Here is an 11,590-nt window from a genome sequence, read left to right as displayed (position 1 = left end):
CCCAGGCTGGAGTGCAGTGGCCGGATCTCAGCTCCCTGCAAGCTCCGCCTCCCGGGTTTATGCCATTCTCCTGCCTCAGCCTCCCGAGTAGCTAGGACTACAGGCGCCCGCCACCTCGCCCGGCTAGTTTTTTGTATTTTTTAGTAGAGACGGGGTTTTACCGTATTAGCCAGGATGGTCTCGATCTCCTGACCTCGTGATCCGCCCGTCTCGGCCTCCCAAAGTGCTGGGATTACAGGCTTGAGCCACCGCGCCCGGCCTAAGAACCACTGTCTATTGAACTAATTTTATTTTGCTCTATTATGTCAACAATGACTTAGTTTTCTTTACAATTATTTTTCTCTATACACACACACACCTACCTGCACACACAAACATTTACACTTGTATATGCACAGGCTATTTCTAGAATGAATCATAAGAAATTGGTAACAGATGTATGTTTGAAACTCCAACTCAGTCTCTTACTGTGTGACCTAACTCAAAATCTGAGTCTTACTTGCTTCATCTACAAACTGGAGTAAGAGAAGTAACAGAGTATGAATACATGTATTCCCTTAAAAAATGGTAGCTATGGCCAGGCAGTGGCTCACGCCTATAATTCCAGCACTTTGGGAGGCCAAGGTGGGCAGATAATTTGAGGTCAGGTATTCAAGACTGGCCTGGCCAATATGGTGAAACCCCATCTCTCCTAAAAATACAAAAATTAGTTGCGTGTGCTGGTGCACGCCTGTAATCCCAGCTATTCGTAGGCTGGGGCAAGAGAATCACTTGAACCCAGGAGGTGGAGGTTGCAGAGAGCCAAGATTGCACCACCGCACTCCAGCCTGAACAAGTGAGACTTGGTCTCAAAAAAAAAAAAAAAAAAAATTGGCTGGGCACAGTGGCTCACACCTGTAATCCCATCACTTTGGGAGGCCAAGGCGGGCGGATCACGAGGTCAGCAGATCGAGACCATCCTGGCTAACATGGTGAAACCCTGCCTCTACTAAAAATACAAAAATTCAGCCAGGCATGGTGGCACATGCCTGTAGTCCCAGCTACTCGGGAGGCTGAAGCAGGAGAATCGCTTGAACCCAGAAGACGGAGGTTGCTAGTGAGCTGAGAAAGCGCCACTGCACTCCAGCCTGGGTGACAGAGCGAGGCTTCGTCTCAAAAAAAAAAAATTAGCCAGGCATGGTGGAGTGCTCCTGTAATCCCAGTTACTTGGGAAGCTGAGGCAGGAGAATAGCCTGAACCCAGGAAGCGGAGGTTGCAGTGGGCCGAGATTGTGCCACTGCACTCCAGCCTGTGCATCAGAGCAAGACTCTGTCTCAAAAAAAAAAAAAAAAAAAAAGAAAATACAGTCATTCATATGATGGAATATTATGTATGAACTTTTTCAAAGAAATAGAGTTACTTAGAGCTATATGTACTGTTTGTTAATAAAGATCTTCAAAAATGTAGAATTAATTCCTTAATAACTTAAAGATCAAATTACCATATAATCCAGCAATTTTACTTTTGGATATATATCCAAAAGAACGAAAAAGAGGTATTAAAAAAACTGGTACATGAATGTTCATAGTAGCAGTAGTTACAATAGTGAAAAAGTGCAACCCGATATCCATTAACCGATAAATGGATAAATAAAATGTGGTATATCCATACCAAGAAACATTAGCCACAAAAATGAATGATGCACCGACACATGCCATAACATGTATGTACCTTGAAAACATTATGCGAAGTGACACAAAAGTCACATACTATCTGATTCCATTTATATACAATAGCTAGTACAGGAAAATCCACAGAACAGACAGATTAGTAGTTGCCAGAACCTGGGAGAAGGGAAAATGGAGAGTAATTGCTCAATGTGTACAGAGCTTCTTTTTGGGGTGGTGAAAATGCTGGAAATTAGTGGTGATAGTTGCACAACATTGTGAATGAGTGCCTAAGGTCACCAATGGTAACTTTTATGTTATATGTATTTGAGCACAATAAAAAGATAAAAAGATTTAAACATATATACTATTATATGCAAAAAAACAAGTGCAAAATCAATTCCCTCAGTCTGACTCCTGAAGCAACTACTCTTTATAGTTTCCTTTTTTTTTTTTTTTGAGACGGAGTTTCACTCTTGTTGCCCAGGTTGGAATGCAATGGCACAATCTCAGCTCACTGCAACCTCCGCTTACCGGGTTCAAGTGATCTTCCTGCCTCAGCCTCCTGAGTAGCTGGGATTACAAGTACCCACCAACACGCCTGGCTAATTTTCTGTAGTTTTAGTAGAGATGGGGTTCCACCATGTTGGCCAGGCTGGTCCTGAACTCCTGACCTCAGGTGATCCACTCGCCTCAGCCTCTCAAAGTGCTGGGATTACAGGCATGGGCCACCACACCCAACGTCTTAACAGTTTCTTAGTATTTCTCTAGATTGTCTGTATATACACAAGCATAACTGTATATGTATGTATGTATGTATCTGTATGTAAATTTTCATGCTCATATGTATATATGTATATCCCACCCCAAAATGTTATAGTAGCTATTTAAAAAGACATCAGATGATCAGTCAGCTGCAATCATCTATGTGTGTTATGATGGGGCATTACTAAAATTTCCAAATGAGCTTTAATTCCCCAAATTATTAATGTACTTCTCCATATCACAGAATGTATTCATGAGAAGTCAGTTAACATTACATTTAAAATTACTTCATCTAAGGATGGACAGTGGCTCATGGCTGTAATCCCAGCATTTTGGGAGGCCAAGGAAGGAGGATGGCTTGAACCCAGGAGTTCAAGACCAGCCTTGGCAACATAGGGGGACCCTACCTCTACAAAAAATTAACAAATTAGGGCCAGGCGTGGTGGCTCACATCTGTAATCCCAGCACTTTGGGAGGTTGAGTGGAGAGATCACGAGGTCAGGAGATCAAGACCATCTTGGCTAACACAGTGAAACCCTGTCTCTACTGAAAACACAAAAAATTAGCCAGGCGTGGTGGCGGGTACCTGTAGTCCCAGCTACTCGGGAGGCTGAGACAGGAGAATGGCGTGAACCCAGGAGGCAGAGCTTGCAGTGAACCGAGATCATGCCACTGCACTCCAGCCTGGGCAAAAGTGCAAAACTCTGTCTTAAAAAAAAAAAAAAAAATTTGGTGTGGCACATGCCTGTGGTCCCAGCTACTTGGGAGGCTGAGATGGGAGAATCACTTGAGCCTCGTAGGTCAAGGCTTCGGTGAGCCATGATTCTACCACCGCCCTCCATCCTGGGCAACAGAGTGAGACACTGTCTAAAAACAAAAAACAAATAAATAAAATTACTTCATCTAATAGTAATTAAATTAAATGCTATCAGAAATATACAACCATGCTGGGTATGGTGACATGCACCTGTAGTCCCAGATACTTTTGAGGCTGAGGTAGGAGTACTGCTTGACGCTAGGAGTTTAAGACCACCCAGGGCAAGAGAGCAAGACCCTGTCTCTGCAAAAATGAAAATAAATTAGCCAGGCATGGTGGCACATGCCTGTAGTCCAAGCTACTTAGGAGGCTGAGGTGGGAGGATCGCTTGAACCCAGGAGTTTGAGGTTACAATGAGCTATGATGGCACCACTGCACTCTAGCTTGGACCACAGAGCAAGACCTTGTCTCTTAAAAAAAAAAAAAAAGAAAAGTACAACCGCAATTAATAAGGGGAACAAGAATAAAAGTTACCCCAAGATGATATACACTCATTCAACATTCAACAGATAATTACTGACTCCTTACTTGGTGGTAAGCACCATATACTACACATCTATTCCAAAGATTCTAGTCTTTCAATTATCTGAAGCAATAACTATTGATGGTTAATGAGATACACAGGATGGAACAATTTCTTCAGGTCCTACGTGGTCTCACAACCTCTAGAGTCCATATACTAAAGAGTCTCCTAAAGTGATTTAGAAGAATTAGGAAGTCCCTTAAGAACTTCAGTACCTGAAAATCACAGGTATAAGAGAATATCCTGTTCCCCAAAGAACTTCTACATGAGACCTATAAAAAAGATCTTTAAAGCAACTATGGTACTCTTTCCCGAGAAGGAAAATGAACTCATTGTACCCTACAGGCAGCCGAAGGCTTACTAAAACTTTTACACCTAACTTTTACAACTGATAGGTATAATTTCAACTTTTCTGACTACATTCCTTAGTTTATTAAGGCTTGTGATACTGTATGTCTTTATATATTATTTGGAAAATATTGTCAAGGAATAAAGGGGACCTAAGGAAAGGCAAAGGGAAGCCAAACAACTATAGCATGTTATAATCTGACCTTACCCATAACTTGGTAGAAAGGCTTTAGGAAATGTTTATTCTAGTTCAGTGGCCTTTTTCTTTTTTTTTGGATCATGCATCCTTGGTAAGATATTTTCAATCCCACATCCCCAAATATGGTATTTACCTACATAAATATGTCTATACTAATATGTTATGTACATTATAAAATACATGCAAATTTTTTAATTAAAAAACAAGATAGGGCAGGGTGCAGTGGCTCATAACTGTAATCCTAGTACTCTGGGAGGCTGAGGCGGGCAGATCACTTGAGTCCAGGAGTGCAAAACCAGTCTGGGCAATAAGGCAAATCCCGTTTCTACTACAAATACAAAAATTAGCCAGGTGTGGTGGTGCATGCCTGTAGTTCCAGCTATTTGGGAGGCAGAGGTGAAAGGATAGCTTGAGCGGAAGTGGAGGTTCCAGTGAGCTGAATCATGCCACTGCACTCACACCTGGGTGACAGAGTGAAACCCAGACTCAAAAAAAAAAAAAGAGATAGAAAATTTAATATTTCAAATGTTAATGATATAGAAAATCTTTTTATTATTAAAATTTATTTTAAGGCCGGGCGCGGTGGCTCAAGCCTGTAATCCCAGCACTTTGGGAGGCCGAGACGGGCGGATCACAAGGTCAGGAGATCGAGACCATCCTGGCTAACACGGTGAAACCCCGTCTCTACTAAAATACAAAAAACTAGCCGGGTGAGGTGGCGGGCGCCTGTAGTCCCAGCTACTCGGGAGGCTGAGGCAGGAGAATAGCGTGAACCCGGGAGGCGGAGCTTGCAGTGAGCTGAGATCTGGCCACTGCACTCCAGCCTGGGCGACAGAGCGAGACTCCGTCTCAAAAAAAAAAAAAAAATTTATTTTAACAATGTATTTTTAGTGCAATGAATGTAAACTGAATTTTTTTCTTTCTTTTTTTTTCTTTTCTTTTCTTTTTTTTTTTCAGAGACAGGGTCTCGATATGTTGCCCAGGCTGGAGTATGGTGGCTATTCACAGTCACAATCCTAGTGCACTGCAGCCTTGAACACCTGGGCTGGGCTGAAGTAATCCTTCTGCCTCAGCCTCCCACATAGCTGGGACTACAGTCATGAGCCACCACACCCAGCTAAAACTTTTTTTCTTATTCTTGGTTTAGCACTTTGCTATATACCAAGAGGTAGGTATTATTTCTACTTTATAGATGAGAAAACTGAAGTTTGTGAGATTATATAATCTGACAAATGTCAGCACTATCATTGCAGAGCAGGGATGGAAACTTCTATCTGTGGAACTCTAAAGCCAATGCTCTTAACCAATATATTCTAAAAAAAAGAGACAATCAGAGATAAATTTGTTTTGAGGTATAAGTCAAAAACAAAGAATAACTCCTTCTGACCAATCTGAATAAATCTGAATTATTTGCTCATTTGATTCTTATTAATATAATCAGTTAAAATCCCTGAATGACTTTGGGTAAGTCATTTAACTTATTTCAATCTTACTTTCCCAATATGTAAAATGAGAGACTTGGACAAGGTGATCTTTAAGGTGCTTTTCAGCATTAACATTCCAGGAGTCAAAAATGAAGAGCTAATAAGGCAAACGTCTTTAAGCAGAATAAACAGACCTTTGCTGATCTCCACATTAGGAAGGTTGAAGATTTCAAGGTCCATCGTGGCTCCTTTAGTCCCTTCTGAGAGGTCTAAGAGGACCAGCCTGTCTGCAATGCCCTGTACAGTAAGAGAAAGAACATTACACTGAATGAACATGGCCAGAGACTCAATTTAAATTCATTCAACAATGAGGACCAAAGGACAATAAACAGGCCTCCTACACTGTCTTTTAGTGTTAAGAAGAAAAAGTAACACAGTAGCAGTAAAAGTGATATGCAAGCAAGAAATTATTAACTGTGGCTAGGCTTGATGGCCTGTAATCCCAGCACTTTGGGAGGCCAAGGCGAGTGGATCACCTGAGGTCAGGAGTTCGAGACCAGCCTGGCCAACATGGCGAAACCCTGTCTCTACTAAAAATACAAAAACCAGCCGAGCATGGCGGCACATGCTTATAATCCCAGCTACTCAGGAGGCTGAGGCAGGAGAACTGCTTGAACCCAGGAAGAAGAGATTGCAGTGAGCCAAGATCATGTCACTGCACTCCAGCCTGGGCAACAGAGCGAGACTCTATCTCAAAAAAAAAAAAAAAAAAAAAAGAAATTACGAACTTCAATAAGTAATCCTGTAGGCTTGACTACTAAAAGTTCTAACAGGGCTTAACTCACCATTCACAGATTGCAGGTTTCTTTTGAGACGGAGTTTCACTCGTCGCCCAGGCTGGAGTGCAATGGTATGATCTCGGCTCACTGAAATCTCTGCCTCCTAGGTTCAAGTGATTTTCCTGCCTCAGCCTCCCAAGTAGATGGGATTACAGGCATGCACCACCATGCCCAGCTAATTTTGTATTTTTAGTAGAAACGGGGTATCACCATATTGGCCAGGCTGGTCATGAACTCCTGACTTCAGGTGATGCCCTTGCCTTGGTCTCCCAAAGTGCTGGAAGTACAGGTGTGAGCCACTGTGCCCGACTCTGCAGGTTTTCTTTTCTTTTCTTTTTTCTTTCTTTTTTTTTTTTTTGAGGAGGAGTCTTGCTCTGTCACCCCCGCTGGAGTGCAGTAGCATGAGCTCAGCAGTGTAACCTCTACCTCCCAGGTTCAAGCAATTCTTCTGCCTCAGCCACCTGAGTAGCTGGGATTACAGGCACGTGCCATCACACCTGGCTAATTTTTTATATTTTTGGTAGAGATGGGGTTTCACCATGTTGGCTAGGCTGGTTTCGAACTCCTGACCTCAAGTGATCTGCCTGCCTTGTCCTCTCAAAGTGCTGGGATTACAGGCATGAGCCACTATGCCTGGCCCCTGCAGGTTTCTTTTAATGGGATGAGTTAATAAAGATGACTTGGTGCACTTAATACTTCTGCTATTGCTCTTGATTTATGTTTTCATTTTGATGTTATTTTCATTCTGAAAGAGCTTTTGGGTCTATTTGGGTATCTTATTTGTAGCAGAAAAGTTAAAAAATAATGCCAGCTTTTTCTTTCTTTTTGAGACGGAGTCTCACTCTGTCGCCCAGGCTCAAGTGCAGTGGTGTGATCTTGGCTCACTGCAAGCTCTGCCTGGCGGGTTCATGCCATTCTCCTGCTTCAGCCTCCAGAGTAGCTGGGATTACAGGCGCTCGCCACCACGCCCAGCTAAATTTTTTTTGTATTTTTAGTAGAGACAGGGTTTCACCATGTTAGCCAGGATGGTCTCGATCTCCTGACCTTGTGATCCGCTCGCCTTGGCCTCCCAAAGTGCTGGCATTACAGGCGTGAGCCACCACGCCCGGCCAGCTTTTTCTTAAAAAAAAAAAAAAAAAAGGTATAATAGCTATAAAATCTAAAACCAAATCCTATTATCATGCAGTACTCTCCCCAGAGATCTCATGGAAAATACTCCACATGTCTCTAAATAGGGTGGCACAGTGGGCTGACTGTAAATAACAGCATAGAAACTCCTAAAAATCAGTTTACCTTTATGGAAGGTCTTTCTCCAAAGTACTAGGAGACTTGAGGATATCTCCTATTCTAGGATTCACGGGCAAAAGTACCCAAAGATCTTCCAGACTATCAGGCAGAAAGTATGATGGTTAAGAAAACAACCCTGGCTGGGCATGGTGGTTCACACCTGTAATCCCAGCACTTTGGAAGGACAGATGGGCTTAGGTTTGAGCCCAGGAGTTTCAGACCAGCCTGGGCAACATGGCAAAACCCCATCTCCACACACACAAACACACACACACAAAGAAAGAAAATAACCCTGCTACACTATGGATTAGCTATGTAATACCGGGACAGTCACTGAATTTGGCCTTACTTTATGTGGTTATAAGGATTAATTATGTGACACAGGGCTTACATATAGTAATCCCCTCTAAAACATAGTTATTAATTTTATGCTAACTATACCCATAAGGAAAATGCAAATAAAACTATGAGTTACTATTTTCATTTATAAGGCACAAAAAAATCCAAAAGTTTAGCAGTAGTTGTGGGAAAATAAGTATTCTTACATATTATGGGTATGGCAATAAATTGGTATAATTAATAAAAGATAATTGACAATTTTCTATCAAAAATTTAAAACATTAACTCCTTTAATCCATCAATTCATTTATAGAAATCATCCTACAAATTTATCAGTACATGCGTAAAAGAATACAATATTAAGGATATTCACAAGACTAGGAACAACAAAATGTTCATCAGTAACAACAATAATGAGACAATATAATATAGTGGTTTATAGCAGAGATTGAAAAAGCTTTAATATGTCACCAATCAGTGAAGCATATATTATCACCAGGGATTTTATTAAAATGCAGATTTTGGCCAGGCATGGTGGCTTAGCCCTGGAATCTGAGCACTTTGGGAAGCCAAGGCAGGTGGATTGTCTGAGCTCAGGAGTTCGAGAGCCCCCTAGCCAACATGGTGAAACTCTGTCTCTAATACAAAAATTAGCCGGGCATGGTGGCACGTGCTTGTAGTCCCAACTACTTGGGAGGCTGAGGCAGGAGAATCTCTTGAACCGGGAGGTGGAGGTTGCAGTGAGTGGAGATTGTGCCACTGCACTCCAGCCTGGGACAGAGCGGGATTCCATCTCAAAAAAAAAAAAAAATGCAGATTTTGTTTCAGTAGGTCTGGAAAGGGGCCTGGATTATGCATTGCTAGCAAGAACTCAGGTGGTACCAATGCTGCTAGTTTGAAAGCCACACTTTGAGTAGTAAGGCTCTATAATACAGGCTCTGATAAACAGATTACTTGGCCTTTAAGTTCTCGCTTCATCATTTATTAACCGTGTGATTTGGGGCAACGTGGGTAACCTCCCTATGCCTTTGTTTCTTCATTTGTAAAACAGCAGTAATAACAGTACCTAAACAAAGGGTTGTTATAAAAATGAGTCAAGTGGGCCAGGCACGGTGGCTCATGCCTGTAATCCCAGCACTTTGGGAGGCCGAGGCGAGTGGATCACCTGAGGTCAGGAGTTCCAGACCAGCCTAGCCAACACAGTGAAATCCCATCTCTACTAAAAGTACAAAAATTAACTGGGCATGGTGGCATATACCTGTAATCCCAGCTACTTGGGAGGCTGAGGTGGGAGAATCACTTGAACCCAGGAGGCAGAGGTTGTGGTGAGTCAAGATCATACCACTAGCCGGGCACAGTGGCTCACGCTTGTAATCCCAGCACTTTGGGAGGCCGAGGCAGGTAGATTGCCTGAGGTCAGGAGCTCAAGACCAGCCTGGCCAACATGGTGAAACCCCGTCTCTACTAAAAATACAAAAATTAGCCAGGTGTGGTAATGGGCACCTGTAATCCTAGGCTAAGGCAAGAGAATTACTTGAACCCAGGAGGCAGAGGTTGCAGTGAGCTGAGATCGTGCCACTGCAATCCAGCGTAGGCAACAGGGAGAGATTTCGTCTCAAAAAAAAAAAAAAGATTGCACCACTGCACTCCAGCCTGGGTAACAGAGCGAAACTCCATCTCGAGAAAAAACAAAAAGAGTCAAGTGTTTAGACAAGTGCCTGTTACCTAATAAGCATTCTATAAAGGTTAGTTAGTGCTGCTACCACCACTTTTGTTGCCACTATTATGAGTGCTATCACTGTTGCAGTCATAATAGTGGCTTATGCATATTGTACTTTGTATCAAAATATTGATGTTTAAAAAGAAAAACAGAATTTTTTTTTGAGACAGGGTCTCACTGTATTGCCCAGGCCAGAGTGCAGCAGCACAATCACAGTTCACTGCAGCCTCAACCTCCCAGGCTCAAGTAATCCTCAGCCACCCAAGTTGCTGGGACTACCAGTGTGCACCACCACACCTGGCTAATTTTTAATTTTTGTAGGCCGGGTGCAGTGGCTCACACCTGTAATCCCAGCACTTTGGGAGGCTGAGGCAGGGAGATCACCTGAGGTCAAGAGTTCAAGACCAGCCTGCCCAACATAGCGAAACCCCCTCTCTACTAAAAATGCAAAAATTAGCTGGGTATAGTGGCACGTGTCTATAATCCCAGTTACTTGGGAGGCTGAGGTAGAAGCATCGCTTGAACCCGGGATATGGAGGTTGCAGTGAGCTGAGATCATGCTACTGCACTCCAGCCTGGAAGACAGAGTGAGACTCCATCTCCAAAACAAAAAAAAAAAAATTTGTAGAAATGGGGATCTTGTTGTGTTGCCCAGACTGGTCTCAAACTCCTGGGCTCAAGTGATTCTCCTGCTGTGGCCTCCCAAAGTGCTGGTAGTATAGGTGTAAGCCACCGAGCCCAGCCCAAAAATGGCAAATTTTCCACCCAGACAATTCACAGACAAATAATGACAGTGAGATTCTTCTAACAGTTTAAAAACATGGCCAGGAACAGTTGACTCAGGCCTGTAATCCCAGCACTTTGGGAGGCCAAGGCAGGAAGATAGTCTGAACCAGGGGTTCAAGACCAATCTAGACAACACAGGGAGACCTATCTCTACAAAAAAATTAAAAATTACCTAGGTGTAGTGGCATACCCCTGTGGTCCCAGCTACTCAGGAAGCTGAGGTGGAAGATCTCTTAAGCCCAGGAGATAGAGACTGCAGTGAGCCATGATCACACCAGTGCACTCCAACCTGGGCAACAGAGAGAAACCTGGTCTCAAAAACAAAAATGAAAAACCATGACTTTCAGATGCCTTCTTGTGCTTACCAAAAGACAAATAATTACAAATAAATAAAACTTAGTAGTGTTAGGGATGTCAAAAATCAGGTTGATGTGCATGTTATTAGCAGCATAAATTAGTTCTGCCTTTCTGAAGAGCGATCTGGCACTATGTCATAAGTGCTATAAAAACCATTCATGCCCTCTGACTCACTAGTACTGTTTTTTAAAATTATGTACAACCAGGCCGGGTGCAGTGGGGCATGCTTGTAGTCCCAGCACTTTGGGAGGCTGAGGCAAGAGGATTGCTTGAGCCCAGAAATTCAAGACCAGCCTGGGAAACATGGCGAAACCCTGTCTCTACAAAAAATACAAGAATTAGTGGGGATGGTGGCTGGCGCCTGTAGGCCCAGCTATTTGGAAGGCTGAGGTGGGAGGATGGCTTGAGCTGGGGAGGCAGAAGGTGCAGTAAGCTGAGATTGCACCACTGCTTTCCAGCCTGTGCAACAGAACATGACCCTGTCTAAATACAATACAATACAATACAATACAATACAATACAATACAATACAATACAATA

The 11,590-nt window shown here is 42.9% G+C and overlaps 1 protein-coding gene across 3 annotated transcripts in view; it reads right to left on the bottom strand.

The window, feature by feature from the left end:
* Positions 1-11,590, bottom strand: part of UEVLD (UEV and lactate/malate dehyrogenase domains) — a 72,569-nt gene that overhangs the window by 26,716 nt on the left and 34,263 nt on the right. For all 3 annotated transcript variants that reach the window (XR_003309382.1, XM_026454050.2, XM_026454051.2), the window contains exon 7: positions 5,917-6,019. Coding sequence is in view for 2 of the 3 variants with exons in the window: in XM_026454050.2 (XP_026309835.2) it covers positions 5,917-6,019 (103 nt within the window). In the remaining variant the exon portion in view is untranslated. The remainder of the gene's footprint in view (positions 1-5,916; positions 6,020-11,590) is intronic.

Source organism: Piliocolobus tephrosceles, chromosome 13 (genome assembly GCF_002776525.5).
Source record: "Piliocolobus tephrosceles isolate RC106 chromosome 13, ASM277652v3, whole genome shotgun sequence".
Taxonomy (NCBI): domain Eukaryota; kingdom Metazoa; phylum Chordata; class Mammalia; order Primates; family Cercopithecidae; genus Piliocolobus; species Piliocolobus tephrosceles.
This window is presented reverse-complemented; position numbering and strand designations above follow the sequence as displayed.